The sequence below is a fragment of the Leucoraja erinacea genome, chromosome 31, assembly GCF_028641065.1.
Source record: "Leucoraja erinacea ecotype New England chromosome 31, Leri_hhj_1, whole genome shotgun sequence".
NCBI lineage: Eukaryota > Metazoa > Chordata > Chondrichthyes > Rajiformes > Rajidae > Leucoraja > Leucoraja erinaceus.
Genome location: NC_073407.1, coordinates 15,617,211 through 15,630,915, shown reverse-complemented (window position 1 = coordinate 15,630,915; position 13,705 = coordinate 15,617,211). Strand labels below are relative to the sequence as shown.

Sequence of the window (13,705 nt, the reverse complement as noted above, 5' to 3'; positions counted from 1 at the left end):
CACTGATTACCCTCCAGTCAGTGACCAGAAGACAGCAAGATAATGGCATCTGCTCTACTGAATGCTTATTCTGATTCAATTACTTTTGTTCAGCCTAACCAGAATCAAGTAAGCTAAGCACTTACCATGACATAGTAATGTCTGAAGAGCTTTAGTTTTGCCAAGTTAATTGCAGCTAGAAAAAATAAAAGAGAGAAAAATTAACAGAATGCAAGTGAAAGTCAAAGTACAATATCCTATACTGGCAAATTAAGGGACAAAATGTATGAGTATATTTTGCTGGTTCACATCTCCTTACATGGATAGTTCTTCTTGCTGGCCACTCAATTCCTCTCAATGAAAAAAAATCAATGAAAAGACTGATAACACAAGATGCACCAATATAAGCAGCGTTTCCTTCTGTTGACGAAAAGGTGCTGCTATGTATATCATTCCTTACTGTTGATATCCATGACGGATCATCATGGACCCTATTTGAGGGCCTGACAGCCTAATTTAATTAATGAATTTAATTTTTTATGTTTAATAAAATTTTTGTATTAATAAAAATCCAAATAAATGTAACATTTAGTTTTTAAACCTTCCAGTGGTGCCAATACTCCATACTGGCACGCACCTCCCCAAAAATAAAGCACTGGATATAATGAAATCGCTTCCTAAATATTCAACCCTAAAGTATAGAGGAATTAAGGAAGAATTAATGATAATCCCTTATTTCAATCCTGTAATGAAATTGTACGGATGTGTTGAAATGTGTGCAGATGGGTGGAAAGAGTGCAGAAGTCTACCAGAATGATGACTTGTTCAAGGGGGCATTAGCTCTAGGAAGAGGTTGTACAGACTTGAATCATTTTCTCTGGAACTCCCCAGAGGTTATGGGAAGACCTGATAGAAGTATATACAATTATGGGAGGCATAAAAAAGTCAGAACTTTTTATCCCAGAATGGAAATATCAAATACTAGACTGCATAACTTTAAGGAGAGAGTGGCAAAGTTTATGAGAGTTCTGCAGGGCAGCTTTTTTAAAATATAAACACAGAGGATGGTGAGTGCCTGGAACACTCTGCCAGGGTTGGTGGCTGATATCAATACATTTGGATAGGTATATGGATATGCAGGGAATGGAGGAAGCGGATTGTGTGCAGCTAGTTAAGAGATGGCCTTGCATCATATGTACAGCACAGACATTGTGGACCCGAATGACTTGTTTTGTGCTGTACTGTTGTGTATTCTAAAACAGAATGTTGCATGATGTCTTGATTTCAACATGATTCAGATGCGTTTATTGTCAAACATAACAAAATGCGAAGGAATTCCTCTTTTTCAAGTGTATTCCGTTTGACCAGTACTTCACCAAGCAAATCTTCAATATTTTCAGCATAGATTTAGCTCAGTGATAAAGGCATCATCTATATACGGAATGATTAGATGGCATCTCAGGCTGGGACCCTATTTAAATCTGAAAAAGGGCCCCAACTTGTAACATTGTCTGGCTATTCCCTCCACAGATGCTGCCTGACCCACTGAGTTTCTCCAGCATTTTGTGTTTTGCTCAAGATTCCAGTATCTGTGGCTCCATGTGCCTCCATCTAATCTCCATGCTTGCATCCCAATAGGGAATATGGCTGGTGAAGTCTTGAAATAACTGACGGAATTGACTTGGGAGGCATAAAAGACTGCAGATGCTGGAATCTAACTGACCAAACTAATGACCTATAACTGAATGTATCATTGAACTGAAAGCTAACTGATGCAAAGTTTGGTACTGGTAATGGAAACATGCTCCTGGAGCTCTGAGCAAAACACAAGTTGCTGGAGGTGCTCAGCAGGTCAGGCAGCATCTGTGGAGGGAATGGACAGATGACCTTCGGGATGGCACCCATCGTCAGAATTTAGATTCCAGTGCCTGCAGTTTCTTGGTGTCAAAATTGCAGCATCTGCAATTTTGACACCAAGAAACTGCTGCCGTTTCTTGCTTCTCCTGGTTCACTTTCACAAACAGAAAAGCAGGTGAGAAATACAATGTTTCTCCAGGCAGCAATGAGGGATTCACAAGAAAATACACAAACTGCCCTCGAGGCCGAGCTTCTCTGCCTCTGTTATGCAGATGGCAAACCTGTGAATGTGGCTGTTTGACAGGCCGGTTTGTACGTTACGACTCAGCAGGTGCTTAGCCTCTTCACATTGTTTGTACTGAAGATTCATGCTGAGCTGTTCTCTGGGCAGCTGTGTGGCACAGATAACAGACCTTTAAACAGAATGTTCCAGCATTAACTATTAATAGCTGCTCAATTCTGTTTGTTTGGGTCCTGCCACAGAGAGAAATCATGAGATTCCTATGCTGACAATTTAAATTCAATTTCACCACAAAATAACATGCCACCAGCTTTTCAGAGTCTCTAAAGATGATTTCAACTGGAGGTGTTCGATAATGTATGTATTCAGATGTATTGTCTGATCAACCTATGCACAGCCTTTCTCTCCATGTTGTTAGTGAAACAAATCCCCTAACAGCAGGCAGCAAACCTGCTCTTTTCGCTTGTAAAGTGCGTGTTCAATGTGCAGAGCTCACGTTGATGCCACTATTTAGTCTCACACACAGGTATAGAAAGTAGTTGTTGCCAGCACAGCTTCACACAACGTGTGCTGTCAGCTTCAGGAGATTAGTCTGGACAAGCGCAAAAAAACAGGCAGGGAAGCATTCTTCGTAGTAACAGCCCAGAGTAACACAGCACAGGAGGAAGCCATTCTGTTCACTATGTCTGAAGCAACTCGTTAAAAGAACTGTAAAACAATTCGACAAACCTGAGCAAATTCCTCTTTTTCAAGTGCATTTTCCTTGACCAGTGCTTTACCAAACAAAACCTTAATATTTTCAGCATTGATTTGGTTTAGTTTAGAGATATAGCATGGATGTAGACCCTTTAGCCCCACCAAGACCACATCGACCATTGATCACATGGTAACACTAGTTCAATGTTTTCACACTTTCTCATCCCCTTCCTAGACACTAGGAGCAATTTACACAGGCCAATTAACATACAAATCTCCAAGTCTTTGGGACATGGGAAGAAATAGGAGCACCCATAGAAAACCCATGACGTCCAGGGAGAATGTGCAAACTCCGATGACAGCAACTGAGGTCCGGATTGATCCCAGGTCTCTGGTGCTGCGAGGCAGCGACTCTACCAGCCGCACCACTGTGCCACCCCTAACAGGATTCCAAAAGGAGTTTGGAAATTAACCCAACTCCTCAACTTCCATGATATCTTCCCTTAATAATTCAAGAAGCTCTTTCCTCGCTCGCTGTCTTGACACTCAGGGTGCTCCTAAGCTAGAAGGTGATGGAAAGGAAAATGTACAATTGTAAATGGAAGGATGCAGCAGCGTGGAAATAGTGGACCCAGCACGTTTACCATTGCGTAATAGGTTTACCATCTTCTTCCAAGTTCTGACAAGGGGTCTACAATCAGAAACATTAACTCTTCATCTTCCCGCAGATGACCTGCTGCGTTATTGGCAGCATTTTATGTTTTTATTTCAGATTTCCAGCACCTGCAGTTTATTTTAATTTTAATCGATTAATATTATTTTAACACAGAATGTCTTTACTGCATTGACTCCCAGCATAATGGTCTCTCCAGATTGTTATGTTTGCTTTGGTTTTTAAATAAGGTAATTTAATTAATTTTAAATGATTAATCATATTTGCCAAAGCATCATTAGGCAAATGTAGAGAAAATAAAATAACTACAGGCTGCTGCCAAACTGTAGAAATAGTTGATAGACTGGAATAACTCAGTGGGTGAGGCAGCATCTCTGGAGAGAAGGAATGGGCGACGTTTCGGGTCAAGACCCTTCTTCAGACTGATGTCAGGGGAGGGGGGGGGCGGGAGAAATAAGTAGTTTTAAAAGAAATGTAGAAATAGTTGTCAGTTTTGATGCAAATTTAAACCATTATCAGGAGGCATGGTGGAGACCATGCCTTAATCAGCATCAATGGTGTAGATGTGGAAATGATTGAGAACTTCATGTTCTTCGGTGTTAATATTACCAATGAGCTGTCGTGGCCCAATAACATTAATGCGACGGCCAAGAGGGCACTATCTATAGCTCTATTTCCTGACAAGAATGAACAAATGCGGCATGTCTCCAATGACTCTTATAAACATCTACAGATGCACCACAGAAAGCGTATTGTCAGTTTGAATCACAGCTTGGTTTGGGAACAGCTCTGCCCATGACCACATGAAATTGCAGAGTTGTAGATGTAGCCCAGGTCATCACATAGATCAAACTACCCACCATTGACTCCATCTACACCACACACTGCCTTGAAAAAGCAGACAACATAATCAAAGACAAGACCCACCCTGGTAATTCCTTCTTTCCCTGCTCCCATCCGGTGGAAGGCACAGAAGCTTTAAAGTCCGCACTACCAGGCTCAGAAACAGCGTCTTCCCATCCAATATCAGGCTTCTGAACAGTCCCTCCATTAGCTAGGGAACTGTTTGAGTCACCTGTGCCTCTTGAGGTCAGTGGACATTCTCTAAGGAATACAATGCTGAGAACTATAGTCTGCACTCGGTATTGTCCCCTTTGCTCGATCTATTGTAATGGAGTTTGAACTGATATATGGTCTATATATGGTGCATCTGAACTATTTGAATAGCATGCAAAACAGTGTTTTTCACTGTACCTCAGTACATGTGACGACAATAAATGTAAACTGTCCTGCAGTCTGATGGGCACAGGCAGCATTTATGCTCAGCACCATGTCCATGCAAGTTTTTCAGGAAATACTCTTGTTACAGAATGCAAATCTTCTTTGCTTTTCCTCCTTCCAATAAACTATCACAAAACAATGTCTAAGTTAAGTTGAGAGTTAGATTTATTAAACAGGATCATCCAGCAACCAAGACGAAGAGAAAGGAGAATTGACCCCAGATGGATTCTACCGCAAGAACAATATTATCTCAGTCTGCGAACATCTTGGCAACGGAATACAAATATGTCCTTTTGTATTGACCTGCGATGTTTTTCCTCGGGCAACGTATAATGATCGGATGGAAGGTCTGGAAGAGAATCTCTATCCAACAGTAGAAAAGCAATAAATATATTAGCTGCTACCTATTTCTATATCAACAGAGCCTCTAAAAAACATAGGATCTGAATTAAAAAATATTTGATATTCTCAAGACTTGCTGAAAATGCCAAAGTAGGTGGGTCAGGCAGTATGTCTCTGAAGATAGACACAAAATAATGGAGTAACTCAGAGGGACAGGCAGCATCTCTGGAGAGAAGGAATGGGTGATATCTCGTATCGAGACCCATTTTCCAAGTCTGAATAAGAATCCCGACCCAAAATGCCACCTACCCATGTTCCCCGCAGTTGCTGCCTGACCCACTGAGTTTCTCCAGCACTCTGTGTTTTTAAAAAAAATTAATGATCATCTGCAAGTAATTACAATATTGTGTCAGTATTTACAAGTGCTCTGGTCACAAAAGGTCTTCCTGGCAATAGGATTCATGAAGCTATTGCTGTAGCTCTTTGCACACAAATAATTTAAACTAATTATTTCAAAAAACAAAAAATGTAGCCTCAAATTACAGAGCTGAGTGAATCTGAAAACTGAAAAGCAAAGCATCAATTTCATGGGCAACACTTCTACATCTAACAGGAGCTTCAATTACCCAAAGGATATTTTGATGTGTGTTAAGATTAAACTGTCTCTTTTCGATAAAATTCTGTTATTACCCCTCAATTTCAGATTTGTTTCAACTTTTGTTAAACAAAAGAGCTTTCTTGTTTTCATTGACCCACCACATACAATGACAGTTCCCTGCAGACCTGGCACTTTGATTTACTGCTTCTTACTCCAATTGAAAGATACAGGTTTCAGATAAAAAATACTGCATTAATATTCCATTCTTAACAAGTTAATTCCATTTTATCTGCATCTGTCTAAAACTTCTCTCTACAGATGAACAATTGCCATCACTAATTATTTTTCTGTGGAGGGATATAGATCACATGCAGGCAGTAGAGATTAGTTTCACCTAGCATCATAATCGGCACAGACAAAGTGGGCTGATGAGTCTGATTTTGTGCTATATTTTACGTTCTATGTTTAATGTCAACTCTGCTTTATCAGTCCAGTTGTATGGTCCCAAAAGGAAATATTTTCATAAGTATTTTTATCCACAGATGCTGGCTGACCAGCTGAATTCCTCCAACAATTTGTTTTTTTTGGCCCAAGATTTAAGTTTCTGCCATCGCTGGTCTGATAAAACACAAGACTGATAAGAAAAAATAATAGCTTAAAGAAGTGAGAGCTAGAGAAGATGAAGAGAGAGAGAGAGATAGAGAGAATGAAGAGAGATAGAGAGAATGAAATGAGAGAGAGATAGAGAGAATTAAAAGAGAGAGATAGAGAGAATGAAGAGAGAGGGAAAGAGAATGGAGAGGGAGAGAGAATGAACAGAGAGCGAGATAGAATGAAGAGAGAGGGAGGGAGTGGGAGAGAGGGGTGAGAGGGGGAGAGAGGGGGAGGGGTAGAGGGAGAGAAATGTAGGTTGTGACATTTGTAGAACAACAGTATGTGATCAGACCTGTGAATTTAAGAATATTATGGTTTTGTAATGTGGGGAAGGCCTGTAGAATGGAATTGATGGGTTTATTCAACGTGTAATTGGAAAGGTGCAAAACTGATCTGATCTATGCCGTGACTGGGTTAGGGAGCTGCCAGAATTGCTAATAGAGATATAGCTTTCATCACATGTCATTCCCATTCAGTGAGCTTGTGACATTGATTATTTGCTGTCAATTGCAAACAAGCAGGTAGACTCGCTTGGGTTGTCCAAGCAGCTGTTCACCATAACCTGTCAAAAAATTAATTGCATATTGCATGTCTAATTATCATCAATTAACATGTAAAAATTCTTATGAATGAAATGTCTGGGAAATATGTTAAATTGTCGCATTTCCAGCAGCAGATTCAAGTCCAGTTATCTCAGAGCTCTGTCACAGTCTAGACAACTTGTCATCTATCCTGGGGCTCTCATCACAGTGCGGCTGACAGATTCACCATTGAACTGATTGGTGGCACAAAGCCTCCCTCACATTCACTGCAGGAATAAACGGTAACAAGAAAACCAAAAGTAGGCAAAATATTCACCAGGTATATTTGGGTTTATGGCAAGGACTTGGGAGATGTATCTTCAAAAGCAGAAAGTGCTCAATTAGCAATAATGTGAACGTTGCAAGCAAAACGATTTGTATTCATAGTTCTTAGAACAAGCAAAATGAGGCCTATTTAAAACTGGATGTCAAACACACGGAGACTGGTAGAAAGAGTTGGCAGATCCACCAGATTCTATGTCAAGGTTAAGAAAAGAGTTAAAGTTTCAAGTTCAGGACCTCTCATCAGATGATTTTGTTACACTTCCTTGGAGCTTGTTTATTGCTTCTGTGCTATCAAACAAGGGGGCTGGCATCACAGAAGGACTCAACACAACTGGGTGCCATCAGTCTGAAGAAGGGTCTTGACCCGAAACGTCATCCATTCCTTCTCTCCAGAGATGTTGCCTGTCCCGCTGAGTTACTCCAATATTTTGTGTCTACCTTGGGTGCCATCAAAAGTCGACTATAATTCCTCTTGGTCATATTGGCAAAGGCAGAGAGAAAAGTGGATGTCCATGGGGCATTTAAGAAGATGAAGTAGCGCTGTGAAGAGCATGCACTGTCTAACAATTCTGCTATTCTTGGATATTTTAGAAGAAGCAAAGGTTACTTCACAGGAGAGGCAATGGAGGAGGGTGTGATACACTAAGCTAAGGAGGAGATGGTACATGAATTTGGCTGAAAGATGATTTTTTTTTTAATTGGAGGGGAGTGTGTAATAAGTGGAGTGAGTGACCTGGAATATGGCAACACATTTAATGGCTTTGCAAAGTGAAGAGTTTGGTTACAGAGCAAAGACTGAGAATTCCAAGTGGGCGATTTATTGAGAAGAGAAGATGATTGTAGATTCAAAGTGAGCAAAGAGCTCGTGAGGAAAATGAATCATCAAATTAACAATCCGTACATCTATTTAAATGCCAAACACTGCACTAATCCTCAACCATGACTTTCTATGGCCCGTGTTTGGTTGCAGTAAATACTTTGGGTTTTTTTGCACTGGTGTTGTGGTTATTCATTTATTGAATTTGTTTATTGTATATTAATCTACATGCTTTGTGCTTACCGGCATGTTATGCTGCAGCATTTAATTTAATTGTTCAATTATCGATACATAAGACACTCTTAAAAATACTGACACTGTCCTAAATAATCTGCAACGTAACTGTTTACTTAAAACGGAAGAGCTAGTTTTGAGGGCACCCCTGATTACAAGACATGGGGATAACAACACTTTCCTATCAATTACTACCTAAATATCCAATGTAATGTGCATGTATGTGGTCACTATCAAAATGGTGTCAGCAAGGCTCAAATGTACAAAGGCTCCGGTCACATTTATTGCTTAGTTGCACAAACACCTGCACTTTGGGGAGCAAAGTAAATTTAGCTTGAGGAGAATGTTGCTCTCATGTACAGGGTTGGCTTGTCCTTTTATATTTACCTCCTGTCATACTGCATTAAATCAAAATCAGGTTACTTCCCCCCCTACGCCCTGCTCACATTTTAAATCTTAACTACCGTATTTTCACAAGTTTCAATTCACAAATTGTGTGCATAACTGAGAAACAGATTTAATTGAGATTCAAGGAAGTGCAGATGTTGGGTTAATGAAAAAGATACAAAGTGCTGGCGTAACTCAGCAGATCAGGCAGCACCTCTGGGAACACAAGTAGGTGATGTTTTGGGTCGGAACCATTCTTCATTCTAAAATATAAAATCATCCCCAATCCACAATACTCAAGATTGGAAGAAGGAACATGGTGTGGAATGCATCCCACTGACAAGTGTTTGCATGGGGCTACCATGTGACACTTATCCGTGAAGCCAGGGCGGACTGTCAATAGTCACGGACCAAACCCTCACAAGGATGTACACAAGATACTGGATAGTCCCATTGCGCACAGTAAAGCTGATGGATGTGGACAGGTGGGACAGGAAACAACACAAAAAGGAAAGAATTTAGTTTTAAATTATTGAAGTATTTTCCTTCAATTAGCCAAACTGTCACATTAAATCCTGTACCAGGTGCTCAGACATTATACCGAATGCAGAAAAACAAATACATTTTTGCAATGATCTACTTAATTTTTCATCAGGACTTGGGGTAGCCAAGAGCGCAGAAGCTGATCACAAAGGAGCTGGTCCTAGGGGAATTTCAGGCTGCATGCATCGCTTGTAATTGAGTGCTGCAGCTATTAGGTGGAGGACTGGTGTGGAAAAAGCACTCTGCCCCTGGCAGATGCCTGATAGGTTCAGACCGAGCGAGCGATCAGCTTTCAGGCGGAACACAGCAGCTGCAGGATGGAGTGACCGGAATTCTAACAGGACACTTCATCTGGAGTACAACACTGATCATGTGCGCAGGAAAGGTGCGGCAACTGCAGGTCAACCCAGGAGTCAAGTAGTCAGTCATTTAAAACCTTTCAATGCAAATAAACACAAGGCAGGCCTTACAGACAAAACGTCAGCACACAATAAGGGAGCAGGGGTAGGTCCCCTCATGTCTGATCCACATCTCAACAAGATAATGGCTGATCCAGTCTGGACCTCAATACCTTTTTCTGCTCTCTTCCAGTACCCTCCACTCCTTTGCATCTCCAAGCTCTCCAAAGCGATTTAGAAGGATCCCATTTCAAAAAAAAAAAAAAAAAAAATCCTCCTCTCCATCACAGGCATGCATAGCCCTCCCTGCCATGAAAAGCATCCACATGAGGCGTTGGTGGTATCTATCATCGGAGATTCCTACCATCCTAATCACGCCCACTTCTCACTGCCATTGTTGGGTATGAGGTACAGAAGTCCCACACCAACAGGTTTAGGAACCGCTGTTTTGCTACAACTATCATGCTCTTGAACTGAACCAGCACAATCCTAATCCTATCTCAGCAACAGAACACTATTGCCCACCTCTAGCACTATCATGGACATGTTACTTTTTGTAAATTGAGTTTTGCACGAAAGTCGTGTCTCTGTTTTGCCGTATTTTTTTATTTCACAAGATGTATATAAATGATGTATAATTTATATTTTGGTGATTTTCATTGTCAAAAATCAAAGATTTCATTGTACCTGTACCTTAGTGTGCTTGATTTTATACACCTCAATACGTTCATCCCTCAGCATCTGGCACTCCAAGGAATAAAGTCCTAACCTGCCCAATCTCTCTCTATAGCCCAGGCTCTCACGTCCTGGCAACACCCTCCTCAATCTTCTCTGCAATCTTTCCAGCTTAATTGGCATCTTTCCTTGAGCAGGGTGACCAAAGCTGCATATGATACTTCAAACACAACTCACCAATATCTTGAACAACTGTAACATAACATCTTGACCTCTACACTCCACTCCTTGGCTGATGAAGGACTTGGTCCAATGGCAAGAGGATCCAAGATGACTGGTAGCGTGTTCCGCGGTGCAGTACTGAATAAGCACAACATTAGATGCGCACGCCAGAATTTAACCAATGCTACAATCAATTCTCCAGGGTCTTTTATGTGAAAACATGCATTTGACACCAGATCACGGTCCAACACCCAGTATTTCCACGTCCAAGCTTTGTCATCAGCACATGAGGGATTAACTATCAATTCCACACAGCAGCGGCTCCTGACAAGATCCTAAAAATTAGTGTGCTTTTGATAAAGCACTCAAATTGGTCGCTCATATTCTGTTTGTGAGTAAAAGCAAGATGGGAAATTATAAAGACGGCTAGAAAATAGGAACTGCAGTCACCTTGGATTATCCATCTCTAAAAACCATTTAGAAACATGACAGAACAATGTCATTGAACAGTGAAGTGTGCTCTGTGGCATGGAAAGACTTAAATGCTCATTTTCCCTCAGAAAGTTTTCTCTGAACACTATTCAAGGACGAGCAGACACATAAAGATTTGCATTCACTCCTCCAGCAATATAATTTGGTGAGAACTGTGCAAAAGGATATCACAGAACATAGAACAATACAACACAGAAACCTGCTCTGCGGTCCACAATGTCATGCCGAACATGATGCCACGTTAAATTAATCGCCTCTGCATGCACGTGATAAGGCAGAGGTAGTCAAGGTCAATGTTTCAGACCCTTCTCTGTCGTTACAGCTCAGATTTAAAACTTAGTGTGTGATGAGTGGAAACATGAACTCATGGTGAAACACTTTAGAATAAACATAAAATTCCACCATGAATTTGTCATTAGTTATTAAACTGATAGATTTTGTGCAGACATACAGAGAATATACTAAGTTTGTCCATCAAAAAGACTATTATGCAATAGCAGGTAAAATAAATTACATTATTAATAGACCACCCACTGTGTTGCTTGCAATGGTAAGGGAGGGGCATGTGGGAGGAAGATTAGGCCAAGTCTGCAGGCAGAAGATTTGGAAGCAGTGGGTGTAATTTTAAAAGACATGAATTCATAAGTATAATCAGAAAACAACACTTTTTTTCTCCACAGTTTTTAATAAAAGGGGAATTAACATACAAGAAATACTGCTCCCTGCTGTGCTAAAATTGGCTGCCAGCTTCCATTAGAAAAGTGATGACACTTCAAAAGCACTCTGGGATAGAATGTGGTCATTGTAATGTATATGTATATGTAAATGCCAGTGCCTCTTTAATATAAAGGGCTGTGCCTCGTGATCGAGAGCAGGTGACCTTGAGAAGGAGTTGTGGTTGGAGTGGCTCGCTTGCTTGTGCTTTCCTTCTCGCCTGGCATATCGAGCAATTTCCCACAGTGTCCTCAATCTGTGCGTTCATTCCTGGCCACGCAAATAAATTGCAGGCTCGTTGTTTAAGTTTCACTTTTTTTCCCTCTTTTTTTTTCTTGGATGTATGATTTATTCCGCCCCACCCACGGACACTTCTCAAGGTCACCTGCTCTCGATCACGAGGCACAGCCCTTTATATTAAAGGGGCACTGGCATTTACATATACATCACATCTCCCCCTTTACTTTAATTACAATTCTCCCCCTTCCCTTAAATTACCTTACATCCCCCCCTCCAATTGGAGGCGTGGGTTCGAATCCCACTTCTGACACCATGTAATGTTTGAGACCACGTAAGGCCCTGTTATGACTAGCACAAGCAGAAGGAAAACAGTCCAACATCTTGTAAGTATGATTTATTCCGCCCCACCCACGGACACTTCTCAAGGTCACCTGCTTTCGATCACGAGGCACAGCCCTTTATATTAAAGGGGCACTGGCATTTACATATACATCACAGTCATGAAATGAGTCAGATAAATGCGAACCCTTTGTTAATTCTGGAGATGACCAACATTAATATGCACTGCTGAGTATGATACGATTAGGCTCATCAAAGGACAACACAAGCTAATAATTATGTGCATTCTCTGTGAATTAACGCATCACATGTGAATACTAATGTATAAGAGCCCAGTAAAATCAATTTCATCAAGGTCAGTTGCTCAGAAGTTAGTTTTATTTGTAACTGCGTTCTCTTTCAACATTTTATAGATGCATTTGTTTCTATCTCTCCTTCCCTACTCTGCCTCTTTTGTGGAGCACTATATGAGTCTGAAACGCTTTGGTCCATGATGGATTTTAGAATTTTGCCTCTATAATGTTCAGGATACCACATGGTATACATCAACATGTCTAAGATGGCAAACTCGAACAGGCACAGGACTTCTCAATACTATTGCAAGAGAAGGGAAGAGAAGCAATATGCTGCACTGGTTGAATACTGGGCTGGATGTACGTACCAGCATATGGGGATTTGCAAAGGCTGTTAGGAAGCTGTATAAAATGTGGTGGGGTTGGGAACATTCCATCTTTGTGGAGGTAAACTTGCTTGCACAAGAGTTGTGGAGCTAGGCATCACTCTGAGAACAGCAGTAGAGGGAAGAATTATGCAGGTCTCGCGGAACCAAAGTAGGATGGATTGCAAACAGCAAGTCTACAGCTGTCCAACAAAGCACAAGAGGCATGATACACTCTGAGGTATGAATCTTAAATAAACTCTTCGCCAAGAAAATGGACCAATGCTTTCTCGAGTACATTTCCTAGTTTTAATTCACTGCAATCACCAACACACGTAAATAACAGTGTAACATGTAAATGCGCAATAGATCAGGCAGCATTTATTGACAGAAAAACAAGAGTAATGTTTCAGGTCAATGACTTTTCATCAGAAATAATGATGCTAGATGAATGTCCAAATTGTTAACTCTGCTGGCCTGTCTACAGTGGTTGCTTGAGCTGCTGCTGAACATGAAACCTCGGTATTTTTAGAGGTTTTCTAGGGGAAAATACCGATGTTAGAGAAAAGTTTGGTTACTTTTTAGAAATTGTTTTTACAGCAGCTTCTCTTCACACTTTGGAATTTGGTTATAGAATAAGCAGGATAAATTAAAATAAATTGAATATGAAATAAATGACCCAAGGGACAAATTTCATTAATTTTGCTTCCTATTGCCACCCTTTCCACAAGACATGTTCACTCTTCCAATTCCCATTATTACCAGCTATTGGCTCCTGAGCAAAATCAACTCTCAGCGA

General features: G+C 40.7%; 1 protein-coding gene across 1 annotated transcript in view; it reads right to left on the bottom strand.

The window, feature by feature from the left end:
- Positions 1 to 13,705, bottom strand: part of gpr107 (G protein-coupled receptor 107) — a 47,830-nt gene that overhangs the window by 7,219 nt on the left and 26,906 nt on the right. Inside the window, exon 15 of the mRNA XM_055660082.1 lies at positions 126 to 175. Coding sequence (XP_055516057.1) covers positions 126 to 175 — 50 coding nt within the window. The remainder of the gene's footprint in view (positions 1 to 125; positions 176 to 13,705) is intronic.